Source organism: Gossypium hirsutum, chromosome A12 (genome assembly GCF_007990345.1).
Source record: "Gossypium hirsutum isolate 1008001.06 chromosome A12, Gossypium_hirsutum_v2.1, whole genome shotgun sequence".
NCBI classification, from domain to species: Eukaryota; Viridiplantae; Streptophyta; class Magnoliopsida; order Malvales; family Malvaceae; genus Gossypium; species Gossypium hirsutum.
Window position 1 is genome coordinate 86,270,912 of NC_053435.1, and position 12,171 is coordinate 86,283,082.

At 34.7% G+C, this 12,171-nt stretch overlaps 1 protein-coding gene across 2 annotated transcripts; it reads right to left on the reverse strand.

Moving 5' to 3' along the window:
• Positions 1–411: 411 nt before the first annotated feature.
• LOC107886373 (lysine-specific demethylase JMJ25) lies at positions 412–11,025 on the reverse strand. 2 transcript variants are annotated; one of them, XM_016810300.2, is made up of 13 exons: positions 9,388–11,025; positions 9,166–9,278; positions 8,891–8,990; positions 8,667–8,790; positions 7,798–7,861; positions 6,938–7,694; positions 6,170–6,499; positions 4,442–4,903; positions 3,670–3,742; positions 3,496–3,581; positions 2,233–2,352; positions 1,568–1,629; positions 412–846 (listed from the first exon to the last, which is right to left on the reverse strand). In XM_016810300.2, exons 1-13 carry the CDS (start codon positions 10,234–10,236, stop codon positions 819–821), a joined length of 3,168 nt encoding a protein of 1,055 aa, XP_016665789.1. In that variant the 5' UTR covers positions 10,237–11,025; the 3' UTR covers positions 412–818. The 2 variants fall into 2 exon arrangements, with proteins under 2 accessions (XP_016665789.1, XP_040938896.1); XM_041082962.1 differs by having other exon boundaries at positions 639–867.
• Between the last annotated feature and the right edge of the window lie 1,146 nt (positions 11,026–12,171).

A 12,171-nucleotide genomic window follows, 5' to 3' on the forward strand; every position in this document is an offset into this window, starting at 1 on the left:
TGAGCAATCCCTTTTCCTTTAACTTTACTATATTTTCTTCTACAAAAGTCTTTTTTTATATAAGAGGTATGAATTACAAGAGATATCTAGAGGAATATAATGCACTACATGTTACTTTTGTTAACACAACCCCCTTTTTTGTTACAATATTGGAAGAAGCATATCATCTAAGTGTCAAGATAAAAACCTGCTCTAAGTCTAAACCCTAAACCTTACCAAACATAACAATAATACACTAAGCCTTGCATGTTATTACATTACAATAAATAAATGAACACAAAAATCATTGTCTAAATAGCAACCAACAAACTTGAAACTCATTTTTTACCATTGAACCAATGGCATGATCAACAATTTTCTTTTGGTATTAGTGCATAGTTTATTCAATGTTTCATTTGGGGTATACGCACGTAAAGGAAAGCTACTATTTTTCGTTTTATAGAGCAGGCTAGTCGCCTGTGCTAAAATACACATTGATCAAGTAAAGCAACATTACACCCTCCAATCCTTCATTGCCATTTTCAAATAAAATAGTGGAAACATTAAAAAGGCTGCAAAAACTAGGTTGTGCGTTGTTTATCAATAGCACTTAAAACAACAGACAACCTAAACATATCCACCAAGCTCAGCCCAGAGAATATAAAAAGCAAGCAAGATTTAGGGTTATATATATACACGGCAGTTACTTTGTTACACCAACTTACTAGATGCTGCAGATAAAGCCAGTTACGTTCTGAGAAAACGCAAAACCAAAACGTTTGCCCACTTTACAAGTGTGAGTATGACTTTCAGCTAAGATATCGGAACAAAGTTGCAACTCATCCAGCTTTAGTCTTGAGCTTAATCCTGAATCAGGGCATGCAAGAACTGGATTGAGTTAAATTTATTCTACGACCAACAACCACGACTTAAAAAGGCATAGAGATCAGTATTAGAAGTTTTATCAATTTTATTTTCATGCGGCAAAAGAACCAGATGTCAGACAAATAGCATAAAGAAAACAGACATTTATTTGGATCATTAAATTTTCAATAAACAAACTGATAGATGCAGAAACAAGGGTACATGAAAAATGGAGTAGAAACGTTTCTAACAGATATACTCCAAGCATAAAATAATAAAATTTACTCAACCCAGAGGCCCCAACAAGATCATCAAAATGTTAACAAGGGTACCATCTTATAAAACAGCTACAATATTCTTTTTCAGCATTCCTTGCATGCATAAAAGACAACATTTCAATTTCACATTTAGGCTTTGCTTGGAATGAAGGATGGAAAGGACCAAATATGGTAAACTTGTTAATCAAATAATTAAGATACATAACCACTTTGCTATTTTGTAACGTAATCAGTAGATTAACAAATTTTCTATCCTCACTCTTTTCCATCTTTTATACCAAGCAAGGCCTGAAGTGAATCATAAAGAAATAAATTCAGGATCATAGTTTATCATATTTCAAGGGAAGAAAGAAATTATTGTTGTTATATAAGAAAGGTTCAGAGCCAAACAATACACAGTACCAATATTCAGAATCAAACAAAAAATAAGCACATAAGAGACTTACTTTGCATTTTTATCCAAGTTATTCACAGACTCACACACCGCATGTACAATCATTTTCTTCACCTGTTACAAATGGCAGATAGAAAGAAGCAAAACATTCAAAAGATAAATAAACTCTAGTAATTGAAAATTCAAGAAAAAGTTACGTGCAGACCATAAAACCTTTTATGACTTTGCTAACTGCTAACTACTTGTTTAACAAAGCATCAACCTTAGTTGAACTCCAACAACCACATTGGATGTAATGAAAAGAATTAAGGCCACGTAAGAAACTACTATCAAAAATACTGCAGATGGTGAAAAAATCAGGTAGAAGCCCAATTCATTGACAGGTAGAAGCTCAATTCATTGAAGGAAATAATTTGCACGGCTAGGAAATGTCACAATTACCAGCTGCAGTCAATGGAATACTGCAATTCAGAGTATGTTGTGCTACAGTAAACAGCATTCATTGATCATTGGTGCAGGTGACTAATGTTTTCATAGTCTAAGTAGCAATGATTCATAATTATGTCATGGATATATACAAACTGGAGTAGGTATGATAATTCAATACCAGTAAGATAACTGTAAAGCTAGCCATTTGCCCTCTTTGCCATAGGACTAACAGAAAAAGCAGAGATATTATAGCATCAATTTTTCAACACTCAAGGACTATGCACATACCTCTAATTTATCCTCGTTTGTCCTATGATCACGAGGAAGCACACGAAATTCTTCAGTCAAGCGAACACACTCACCAACATTTTCAGGTGAAACAAAATCAAGAGCGACCTTTATGCATGACTGTGGTATATAAAAAAAAATGTTAGGGCATCAAAGAAACAGCCTATACATATTGAATTACCAGCACAGGATATCAATTCTGCATGGTTGCCAAAGAACAAAACATACAGCATTATTAGTTTTTACTGAACATAGCCATTTTGAGTGAAGTTCTAAAATATATAGGTGGGCAATTACGGTTTTTACCACAGAAGGTATGACCAAACACAAGAACCCATCAAGGATATCAAACATGACACCAAGAAAACAGAAGTGCTTTAGAATTTAAAAAATGCCCCAATATTTCTTCCCTATTGAAATGTCAAACCATTGACAGGAATTTCAAATCAGTACACAATTCAAATTGATTCAAAAGAAAGATTCATAAATACTTCTCCAATCATTACGTTGATGTTTCTATTACTTGCTTGAAGGATTCTTTTTCTATTTTATTTTTTTGATATTTGATGTTGCCAAGTTTAGACCCTTGATCACAAAAACTAAAAGTCTAACATTCTATCAACAGACTACATGGCTGTTAGCCCAAGCATTCCTAATTGAGACATTTGCTCAAGTGAGAGCATACACCATCACGGAAGAAAGTAACAAGAAAACAGACTCCAGAAGTTCGACTGTTTAAATTTGTAAGCGTGCATCTTTACCGATAGATCTTAAGATTATGATTTGAAGTAGAACATATTTCTTTCTTAAAGTGCAAAGGGATATACTAAATGGGCTGTTAGCCCAAGCATTCCTAATTGAGACATTTGCTCAAGTGAGAGCATACACCATCACGGAAGAAAGTAACAAGAAAACAGACTCCAGAAGTTCGACTGTTTAAATTTGTAAGCGTGCATCTTTACCGATAGATCTTAAGATTATGATTTGAAGTAGAACATATTTCTTTCTTAAAGTGCAAAGGGATATACTAAATGAGAGGCATGCTAATAAAAACATTCTACACAATAAGTTGGCAAACCTTTTTCCTTGAATGTGTTTCAAAAAATTTTACATGACTTATGTTGAAAAATTCATAATACATATAGTTTATATTGTTCAAGAGATTTGCTCTACAATTAAAACAACATTAATGTTGAAAACACTAGAGATACATAATCTCTTTCAAACAAAAGCATAATAGAAGATACAAGTAATTTGTATCACCTTAATGTTCCGCACTTGATGAGGACAACCTGCAGGTATAAAAACAGCTTCCCCAAGTTTCTGAACAAAAGTCCATGGTTCAATTCCTGTGTGACAGCATTTCATATAAACATAACCGATGATTGAAGTTTTGTATTTTTGTCCCAATAATATTTTCTCTACATTTTAACATACCGTATTCCTTCTTGAGCTTTGCTTTATGATCCATAGTCAGGAAAAAGGACTGATCATGTATAGGGTGAAAAACCTATATCACCAAGAGACAGTAAATTGTACAGTATAAATCAATCATCAAAATCAATTGCCTATAAAAGTTAACACAGTAGATTTTAAATATATATATAAAAATACTAATAACAAACAAGTATAAATTCAACAGCTTTCTCTGTGAGTTCCCATTAGATTCTGCTCTTTACCCAGCTCAATAAGCAGAGTACATGAGATGTAGAAGTCACCAGTTTTCCAAGTCTAAGAATCAACGACCTAAAACATTTAATGCATTAAAATTTATAGCATATAAATATGCTAACAACAAATAGTTATTCAAGTGCCCTCTCTGTGAATGCCCATTAGATCATATTCTTTACCCAGCAGAATAAGGACATACATGAGATTCTGAAATCACCAATTTCTCCAAGTGAAAGTGCTGTGACTTTAGATCCCACGACATTTCCAGTAGATGTGTGCATACAGACAATAAAGATCCATTTCTTCCGTTGTTCTCAAGTAACTATAATAGGCGGCACATCTTAAATAGCATATCACATCCATCTCTTGGCCACAGCTTTGAGATCAGTGGATTTCAAAAAATAATGAAATGGGAACAAGAGACTATAAACATGTAGAAAGATCCAATGAAGAGGAAGTATGTGGCTCCCATATATTATATTATAATTCAAAAAAAACCAAAGTGCTTCTGGCTCAGTATATAATGTAGAAAAGGTACCTGTGAAACAGGGCAACAATGAACATATCTAAACTCCCAAAAATGCTTTTTAAGGTAATCCTGCAGCTTAGGAACATCTTGCCTGCGGAAAATGTCCCAAACAGCACCTCCCTCAACAGCTTCCGGCTCTTCAATCGTATTCCCAGAAGTTTTAGATGATCTGCCATTATCCCAGGATTCCCAGCATTCTTCTTGAACCATTTTGGCCTTTCCACTCTCCACCATTTCAAATTCCCTCACCAAATTATTGTCATTCAGACTAGAATAACCATCTTGACCTTGCCCAACAACCCCCCCACCTTGAAAACCACCTCTATCACTAGACTTATTCCAGTCAACTTTTGAATTCATTCCATAAAGTTCCTGCTGGTCTTGGATAGAGTGCCTTTTTCTTGCCTCGTTGATGTTAGTCAGTTGTTCATGTTTAAGCTTCACCTCAACAGTGTGTGTTAAAACGTTCACCTAAAGAGAAATCCCAATACAATCAAACATGCATTAGGAACTAGCAAACGACAATTATTATTGTTTTAGCATGACATTTTATAGCACAGGCGGAAAAGCAAGCCAAGCCACAACCACAAGCAACAGTCAGCTTGAATGGCAACAGAAGCTCATTTTTCCACGTCTTAAAAAGAACAGATGCATAAATAGCACCTGATCTCCAGAAGCAAATTCAGAAACAACAAGCCTACAATATTGAAACCCAGATACCCCTTTTTTTTTCCCCCTAATAATTAGCAAAAGTGGGGATTTGAGCATGAGAGATCCATTGTCAAGAGAAGTGGCTTTACCAATAAGGATGTGCCTCAGGCCAACCAAAATAATTGATATATTGGTACATTTAGACATACCAATTAAGCTATGTTAGCAGAATGCGGCAAAATCTCATTAACCAAAAAAATAGTACAGCACTCAACGCTATACAATTAATTGATTAGATCCCTGAGTTACCACTTATAACATCCAACAGTCTACCAACTAGTTTTTTCAGCCAATTTAATCAATGCAATGTCTTACAACCCACACATCCGCACACAAAAAGCAAAGGTAAAGTCCACCACCAAATGATGAAAGGAAAAGAAGTTAATGAGTTATGCAAATGCATAAACAACTTGAATAAATACAAAATCATTCTTAGAAGAAGCTATGCCAGTACTCATGATGTCCTTGAAAGGCATAGAAGGAACAAGAATTGTTCAAGAATTAAGGCTCAAAGATGAACACAAACGGTACACAGTCAAACCATAAAACAGAAAGAATGGCTTGCCATTCAAAGCATTTCCATGTTGAATACCTTCTGGTTATACTTAGGGCCAACAAAATAAACCAAAGAAATAATGGCCTTTGATCCAGATGATGAAAAAGTACTGGTTTTCTGTAACAAAAAGACACCTATGTACTAAAGATATCATTACAAAAACACTTACATGATTTACTTTATCTGCCCAACTTATAAAACTTATAAAATTCTGGTATAAATGCATAGATAGATACTTGTAGAGAAACAGGAACAGATATGAAATTCACTAGTTTGATGCCTAACAGCAATCTCAGTAGCCCATGATTATATAGCTGTATAAGTAACTCACAAAAAGAGGCAGCCACATAAAGAAAGTTCCTTCAGTTACACAACCTAATTAACATTTTTTCACTCCAGCCAAATAAATAATCTACTATTTATTAACATTAAATTTTCAAGGAAAAATAAAGGAAAAACTGAGAGTATACCGCATCAGACATATCACAATGAAGCCTGGTTACAGAGTCTCCACGCCCCAGCTCTTGAAAAACTCCATAAGCAATATATGACTTTGGCCCCATATCTGGGGTTAGAGATTTTTTTGGCAATTTGGTAGCAATATTAAGAAGCCCACTTCTAGGATTAGTATATTCTTTGAAAGGCAAACAACAAAGAAACTCAGCATAATGGCGTGGAAGAAGCTTCTCAAATTCATTAGATGGAGGCCAATCTTTTAGCTTCAGTATCTGAGGCCATGATTTTGCATCAAAACGACCATCTGTATACCCTCTAAAGAATTGGTGAATATTGACCACTACCTACATTTCATCAAAAGAGCTGATTATAGAACCAAGGTAATCCAGCCAAAAAGCAATTGAGAAAAGACAAGCATGCTTTCCTAATTCGCTATAAAAGCCAAAATACTAGGAATAGATATTAAAATAATCATGATATAATAAAAGCAACAAAGTTCAAACGTGGATATGTTATTCAATTCTCCTTGCTTCAAGTTGCAAAATATGTTGAATTTGTACTCTACAGTATAGCAAATTATAAAAGATGAGTCATATAACTTTTTCTCAAACATGACAACAGAAGCCAAAACATATTATAATAAAAAGTCAGTTGAAGTGAGATCAAACATTACTGTTACTTCTGAAGTACTCAGTTTGACTCATGTAGGTAAAATAAACAGCAAATAATCAAAGTTAGCATCATATGCCAATAATAAGAACACAGTTGATAACCAAACTGACCTCAGACCAATCTAAGCAATCAAGTGCCTTAACTTCCAACTGTAGTTCATGTTTAGTATTCTTAATCTGACGAAAAGCACGCCACATAACCATTGGCTCCCAGCTCAACCCAGTTGCATTCTCAAGTACATTGCTGACAATAACAGGTTCACCATTAGCCCAGTGCCTTTGGAAATGTTCCAAATCTCCACTCTGAATATCTTTAGCTTTTGGACAATATAAATAGTTATCAGTGGTATCTTCACGAGAAGCTGCTTTCCTTAAATTATTATTGCCAATGTTAACTTCTCCCATTGGATTGTAACAAGGGCATTGTTGGTTAGAAAATTGAGGACCATGCCCAAGATTGAGATCTTTGGCAATTTCCTCAGCCTTTTGTGTTAACTGAACAAGAGCATGTCCTCTAAACATACACCTTAGCTCTAAAAGGCCATTACCACACCCATCCAAATCCTCTGGTGGACAAGGAATGCTGCCATTTTCATTTGCCTTCCACCCAGAGGTTACAGCACTCCGCTCTTGAGAGTTGCTTTCCTTGGGGGAATACTCTTGAGAATTCCCCACTTTTGAAGACGAAGGGTTCACAGGTTCTCCATGCAAGTAACGAGAACCCTTATCAACATATTCTTTAAATATTTCCCTTCGTCCACCCTGCAAATGTCCATCGCGTATTTCACAGCAACACGTAAGGCACAGATCATAGTTACAATTAGGACAGCTTCTATGAAAGTCGACAATTGAAGTTCTGCAGTTATTACTGAAAAAAACATGTATTGCCATCAGGAACTTGAGTAAAACGAATCCCAACAACAAAAAGATCCCATTTTAATTTCACCATCATGAAAATAATAATAACCTACCAATATACACGCTCATCTTCACGACAAACTGCCTGTGTAAGCTGTATTTGCTCTGGGAGAACCCCTACTCACTCAAGAAATGTGTTAAAAATGAACTATATTTATTTGAGAATAAAGAAATAAATAACAATGTATTATCATACCACATGCATTTTAAGATAACAAGAAGTTTATAGTCTTGATTGCTGGTTCAGTTTCCCAATAATAGTTGGGGTCAAGAAATAACATTTTGAGAGATGAGAGTGGTGCATATGATTCTTAACAAACCAACCAGTATACTGCACCAAATCAAGATGAAAATTCGATATTGTAATTAACGAATTTTCATATGATGTCCTAGTTTACTAAATACAGAAGAGTAGGTTTAATATGGTTCAACTTCCATAGTCTTGATTGCTAGTTCAGTTTTCCGATATTGGTAGGGCTCAAGAAATAACATTGTAGAGACAAGGGTGGTGCACATGATTCCTAACAAACCAACCAGTATACTGCACCAAATCAAGGTGAAAATTTGATATTGTGACTAAAGAATTTTCATATGATGCCCTAGTTTACTAAAGACAGAAGAGTAGGTTTAATATGGTTCAACTTCCATAAAGAAGTGGCAGATTGCTTAAAATCAGGAACAGAAAAAAAAAATGAGCTTCACATATCAACAAGAGGCCAACTTAAAGAGTTTGGCATCAAAACAACAAATTCGGCTAGCATAGTATCTGGAAGTTTCTTGTTCAAATTTATTCCCAATAAATACACAGATAGTAAGCTCCAAAGAAGACAAAGAACCATGTTCAGTTTCAAAATCAACAAGAGTTTGCAAAGAATATAACAAAAGTTGCAGAAAAAACATGTTAACATGGAGATATACATACCTTGAATGCTTGCCTCAATGGCCACTTCTTTCATTTGTTCTTGACTAATTTGTTTAATGTATGGAAGAAGTGTCTGAAGCAAGTATCTAGAGTGCAGAATACTTTGGCCCTGCTCTTTCAATTCCTACAACTCATCAAGTACACAATATCATAAATCAAGTATGGGATTATATGAGCAATTATGCATCAAATAAAGCAGTAAAGCCATGAATTTCAGAACTAACTTCAAGAGGGCCAAGCATGCGCAAGCATGACTTGCAATTGCAATTCCCCCGACAAACGGGGCAGGCATCAGCAATTGCTTCCTCTGACATATTGGGATACCTAGCCCCAGAAAACAAATACATGGTAAGTTAGATGGGAAACAATATGATATTTACTTACGATTAAGATGGCCAAAATATATGTTGCCAGCAACAGAAAAATATACTAAGTAGTTCAGGAAAAGCAGCAGTTTTTAAGGGAAGAGCAGATACAGTTAGCACTCCAATAAGAATACCATTTTAAGCAGGGAACGCAAAATCGTTTCCTCTTGCAACTCTTGCATCTCACAACCCTGCCTTTATCATTCCTCTGGCACTGATGGCACATTGATGATTCTTCTGCAATCCACTGTTAAATGCAAAAACCAAACACATCAACACTCGAATCCATCAGGTAAACAAAATGAAAAAGACATCATAAAAACAACTCTAGAGTTAAAAAAATCAAATTTTTTTACCTTCTTTCTATCTGCATCCCGCAGAGACTCTTCATTCTTGGGAACTCCTGAGTCCCTAAGTGAATATTTTCTCTTAGTGATCGTTCCCAAAGACCCATCCTCCTCTGGTTTTTCCGAACTTTTCCCATTCCCTGCAACTTCCTCTTCCATCTTCTTTTGGCCCTTCTTTGGCCCTCTTCGCCCTCTCTTCTTTCCATCAGCTACGTCGAAATTGCCTTCTTGCTCTTCTTTACCTTCCTCTTTTACAGCTTTTCCTTCATTGCCTTCACTTGCAGAACCTTGTTTCCTTGCCTTGCCTCTTCTTCCTAGCTTCTTTGCAGGTGCCCCATTACCGCCATAATCATTATAACCATCTTCTTGACCTCCAGGTTGAACAACTTTCCTCTTTTTCTTGCCCTTGCGTCTACGTTTGTTATCTACAAAGTCATCCTCATATTCTAGAATCTCAGCATAATTAACCCTCCTCGAAACAGTTCTCAGTCTCTTCTTCAAAACATCCCCGCTATCTCCTTCCCCAATACCAGCAGCACCCGAATCAACTTCCCCCTTCTCAGCCGCAAAATCCGAAGTTTTCCCCCCGACATTACCCTCTTCCTCAATATCTATTTTGCTCCTCTTAGAAGAACCTGCCGCTTTCTTCTTTCTACCTCTTTCTTTAAGCTTATTTAAAGCAACGTCTTCATCCTCCCCTTCCGAATCCCCACTTTTTATATCTTTCCCTTCAATTCCCTCCTCTTTTCCCACTAATTCCCCTCCGTTCTCTCCACCCACATCTCTATTTCCCCCTCGTCCCTCCTCTCTCCCTTCAACTTTCTCCTCCACAAAACCGCAATTTTCCTCACTTCCCATCGCTTCACCGTCGCTTTGCGACACTACAAGGAAGACTCCAACCACACTCTCTAAAAGCTAAGTAGTCGAACGAGGACAGAGCCTAGGTTTTTTTAAATTTTTTGGCCTGAGCTGGTAGTTTATAAATTAGTAATAGTAGTATAGTACAAGTAGAAGTAGAAGTAGAAGTAGAAGTTTATATTTATAGTTTATATATATATATAAAATTTTCTTTAAAAAAAAAGGAAGATAAGTTGAGAATGAGGAAGGAAACAGTATTAATAACCGGCGCCGTTCACTCCCCTAAGAATGCGTATTAGGGTTTGGTTTGGAGTTTAAATAAGGAAAATCAAAAGTGGAAAATTTTGGAGGGAAATCAAAATATTGTGGGTTTTTTATGTGAAATAATGAAGTGCTCCTCTTCTCTCTCTCCATCTGCGCATGTCTTCCTTGGCGCAGTGTTTCGGAAAATGGAAAAACCAATCAATCAGCTGCAAATTGGATAGTGGAACCTGGGTTTGGGACACCCCACAGCACATTGTTTCTTTCTAATACTTCAATCTTATTAAAATTAGAGGTGATGATGTGATAAATATTTTATCTATTTGAGAAACAAGGGCGAGTTTAATATCTTTAGCTGTTTTTCAGAATGTTCAGTTTTTATATAGAACAGTTGGAAAATTAATTTTGAAAAAGTTGTAGAAATTGAATGATTGAGGGATGAATTAGTAAATTAATGCTATCTCTACCCCACCCATTTGAATTAGCCTCTTTCTCCCCCTCTTCGCTCTCAATTTCCTGCATCTACTAACACCATTCTTTTTAATCAAACCTCCTATTGTTTATCTCTCTCTTAACTCCCACGGCGGAATCTAGTACAGACTTTGAGAGGTCATGATCGCTCCAAATTTTCAATTTTTTACAATTTAACCTTTCATACATATATTATACTCCTCTAAGTAGGCCTCCCAATTTTTACAACTTTTGTAATTTCGCCTTTTATATATAAACTAATTTATTCATGATAATTTTTTAATATTCTTTTTATTAAATAATATTTTATAAGTAACATAATAATATATATAAAAAGAAATAGAAACTTTCTTCTTAGAAAATAATGAAAAAAATTTATTAGGAGACGGTTTCTAATTTGTTACAAGTGTAAAAACGAAACAAACATAACTAGATAATGTTATAGTAAATTTGAGCTAAAGTAAAACAGAGGAAGAAAATATTGGTCACTTTGTTGGAAATTTTGTCAAATGATAGTTTGTGAAGTAATAAGTATTCTAGTGAAAACGAAATAAAAAATGATTAACCAATTTGAAAATTATGTGAATTTCAGATCAAGAAACTATGAAAAATATATTTTTTTTATGATCGAATTTGGTTGGTTTTGGATTACCATGAATTTGTCAATTTTAGATTGAATGGATTATTATGTTGAAATATTTTGTTACGTTAGAATATTACTTCTTTTGACTCAATTGTTATGGTGAAATACTACTTTTTCTTATTTTGAATCGATTGTTTATATGTTCAAAATAATTGTTATGTCGGGATACTAATTTTTTAATTGATTGTTTACATGTTTAAATCAATTGTTATGTAAGAATACTACTTCTTTTGAATAAATTATTTATACGGTTCAATCGATTGTTATGTAAGAATATTATTTCTTCTTCTTTTAAATTGGTTGTTTATATATTTAAATCAATTATTATGTTAAAATACTGCTTTTTTTAAATAAATTATTTATATTTTTAAATTAATTGTTACATAACATATTTAATTTTAATTCAACTCCCTAAAATAAACATTGTTGCTTCACCGCTTGCCATAAAATTAATCTAAGCTAAAAAGCTCAACTTACTGCCCAATGGTGTATTGGAATTATAGCTAGTTCTGGAACTTCTTTCCCTTTCAACTTACACGTGTTCTTGTAGATTATGGGAT

What these genes read in the sequence shown, in the direction of transcription:
- LOC107886373 (XM_016810300.2), bottom strand. Translation starts at nt 10,236, where the DNA reads ATGGGAAGTGAGGAAAATTGCGGTTTTGTGGAGGAGAAAGTTGAAGGG. An exon ending in TGCGTTCCCTGCTTAAAATG is followed by an intron (nt 8,991 to 9,165) that starts GTATTCTTATTG and finishes TTCTGGGGCTAG; the next exon opens with GTATCCCAATATGTCAGAGG. An exon ending in ATTGTTGCCCTGTTTCACAG is followed by an intron (nt 3,743 to 4,441) that starts GTACCTTTTCTA and finishes TTGGTGATATAG; the next exon opens with GTTTTTCACCCTATACATGA.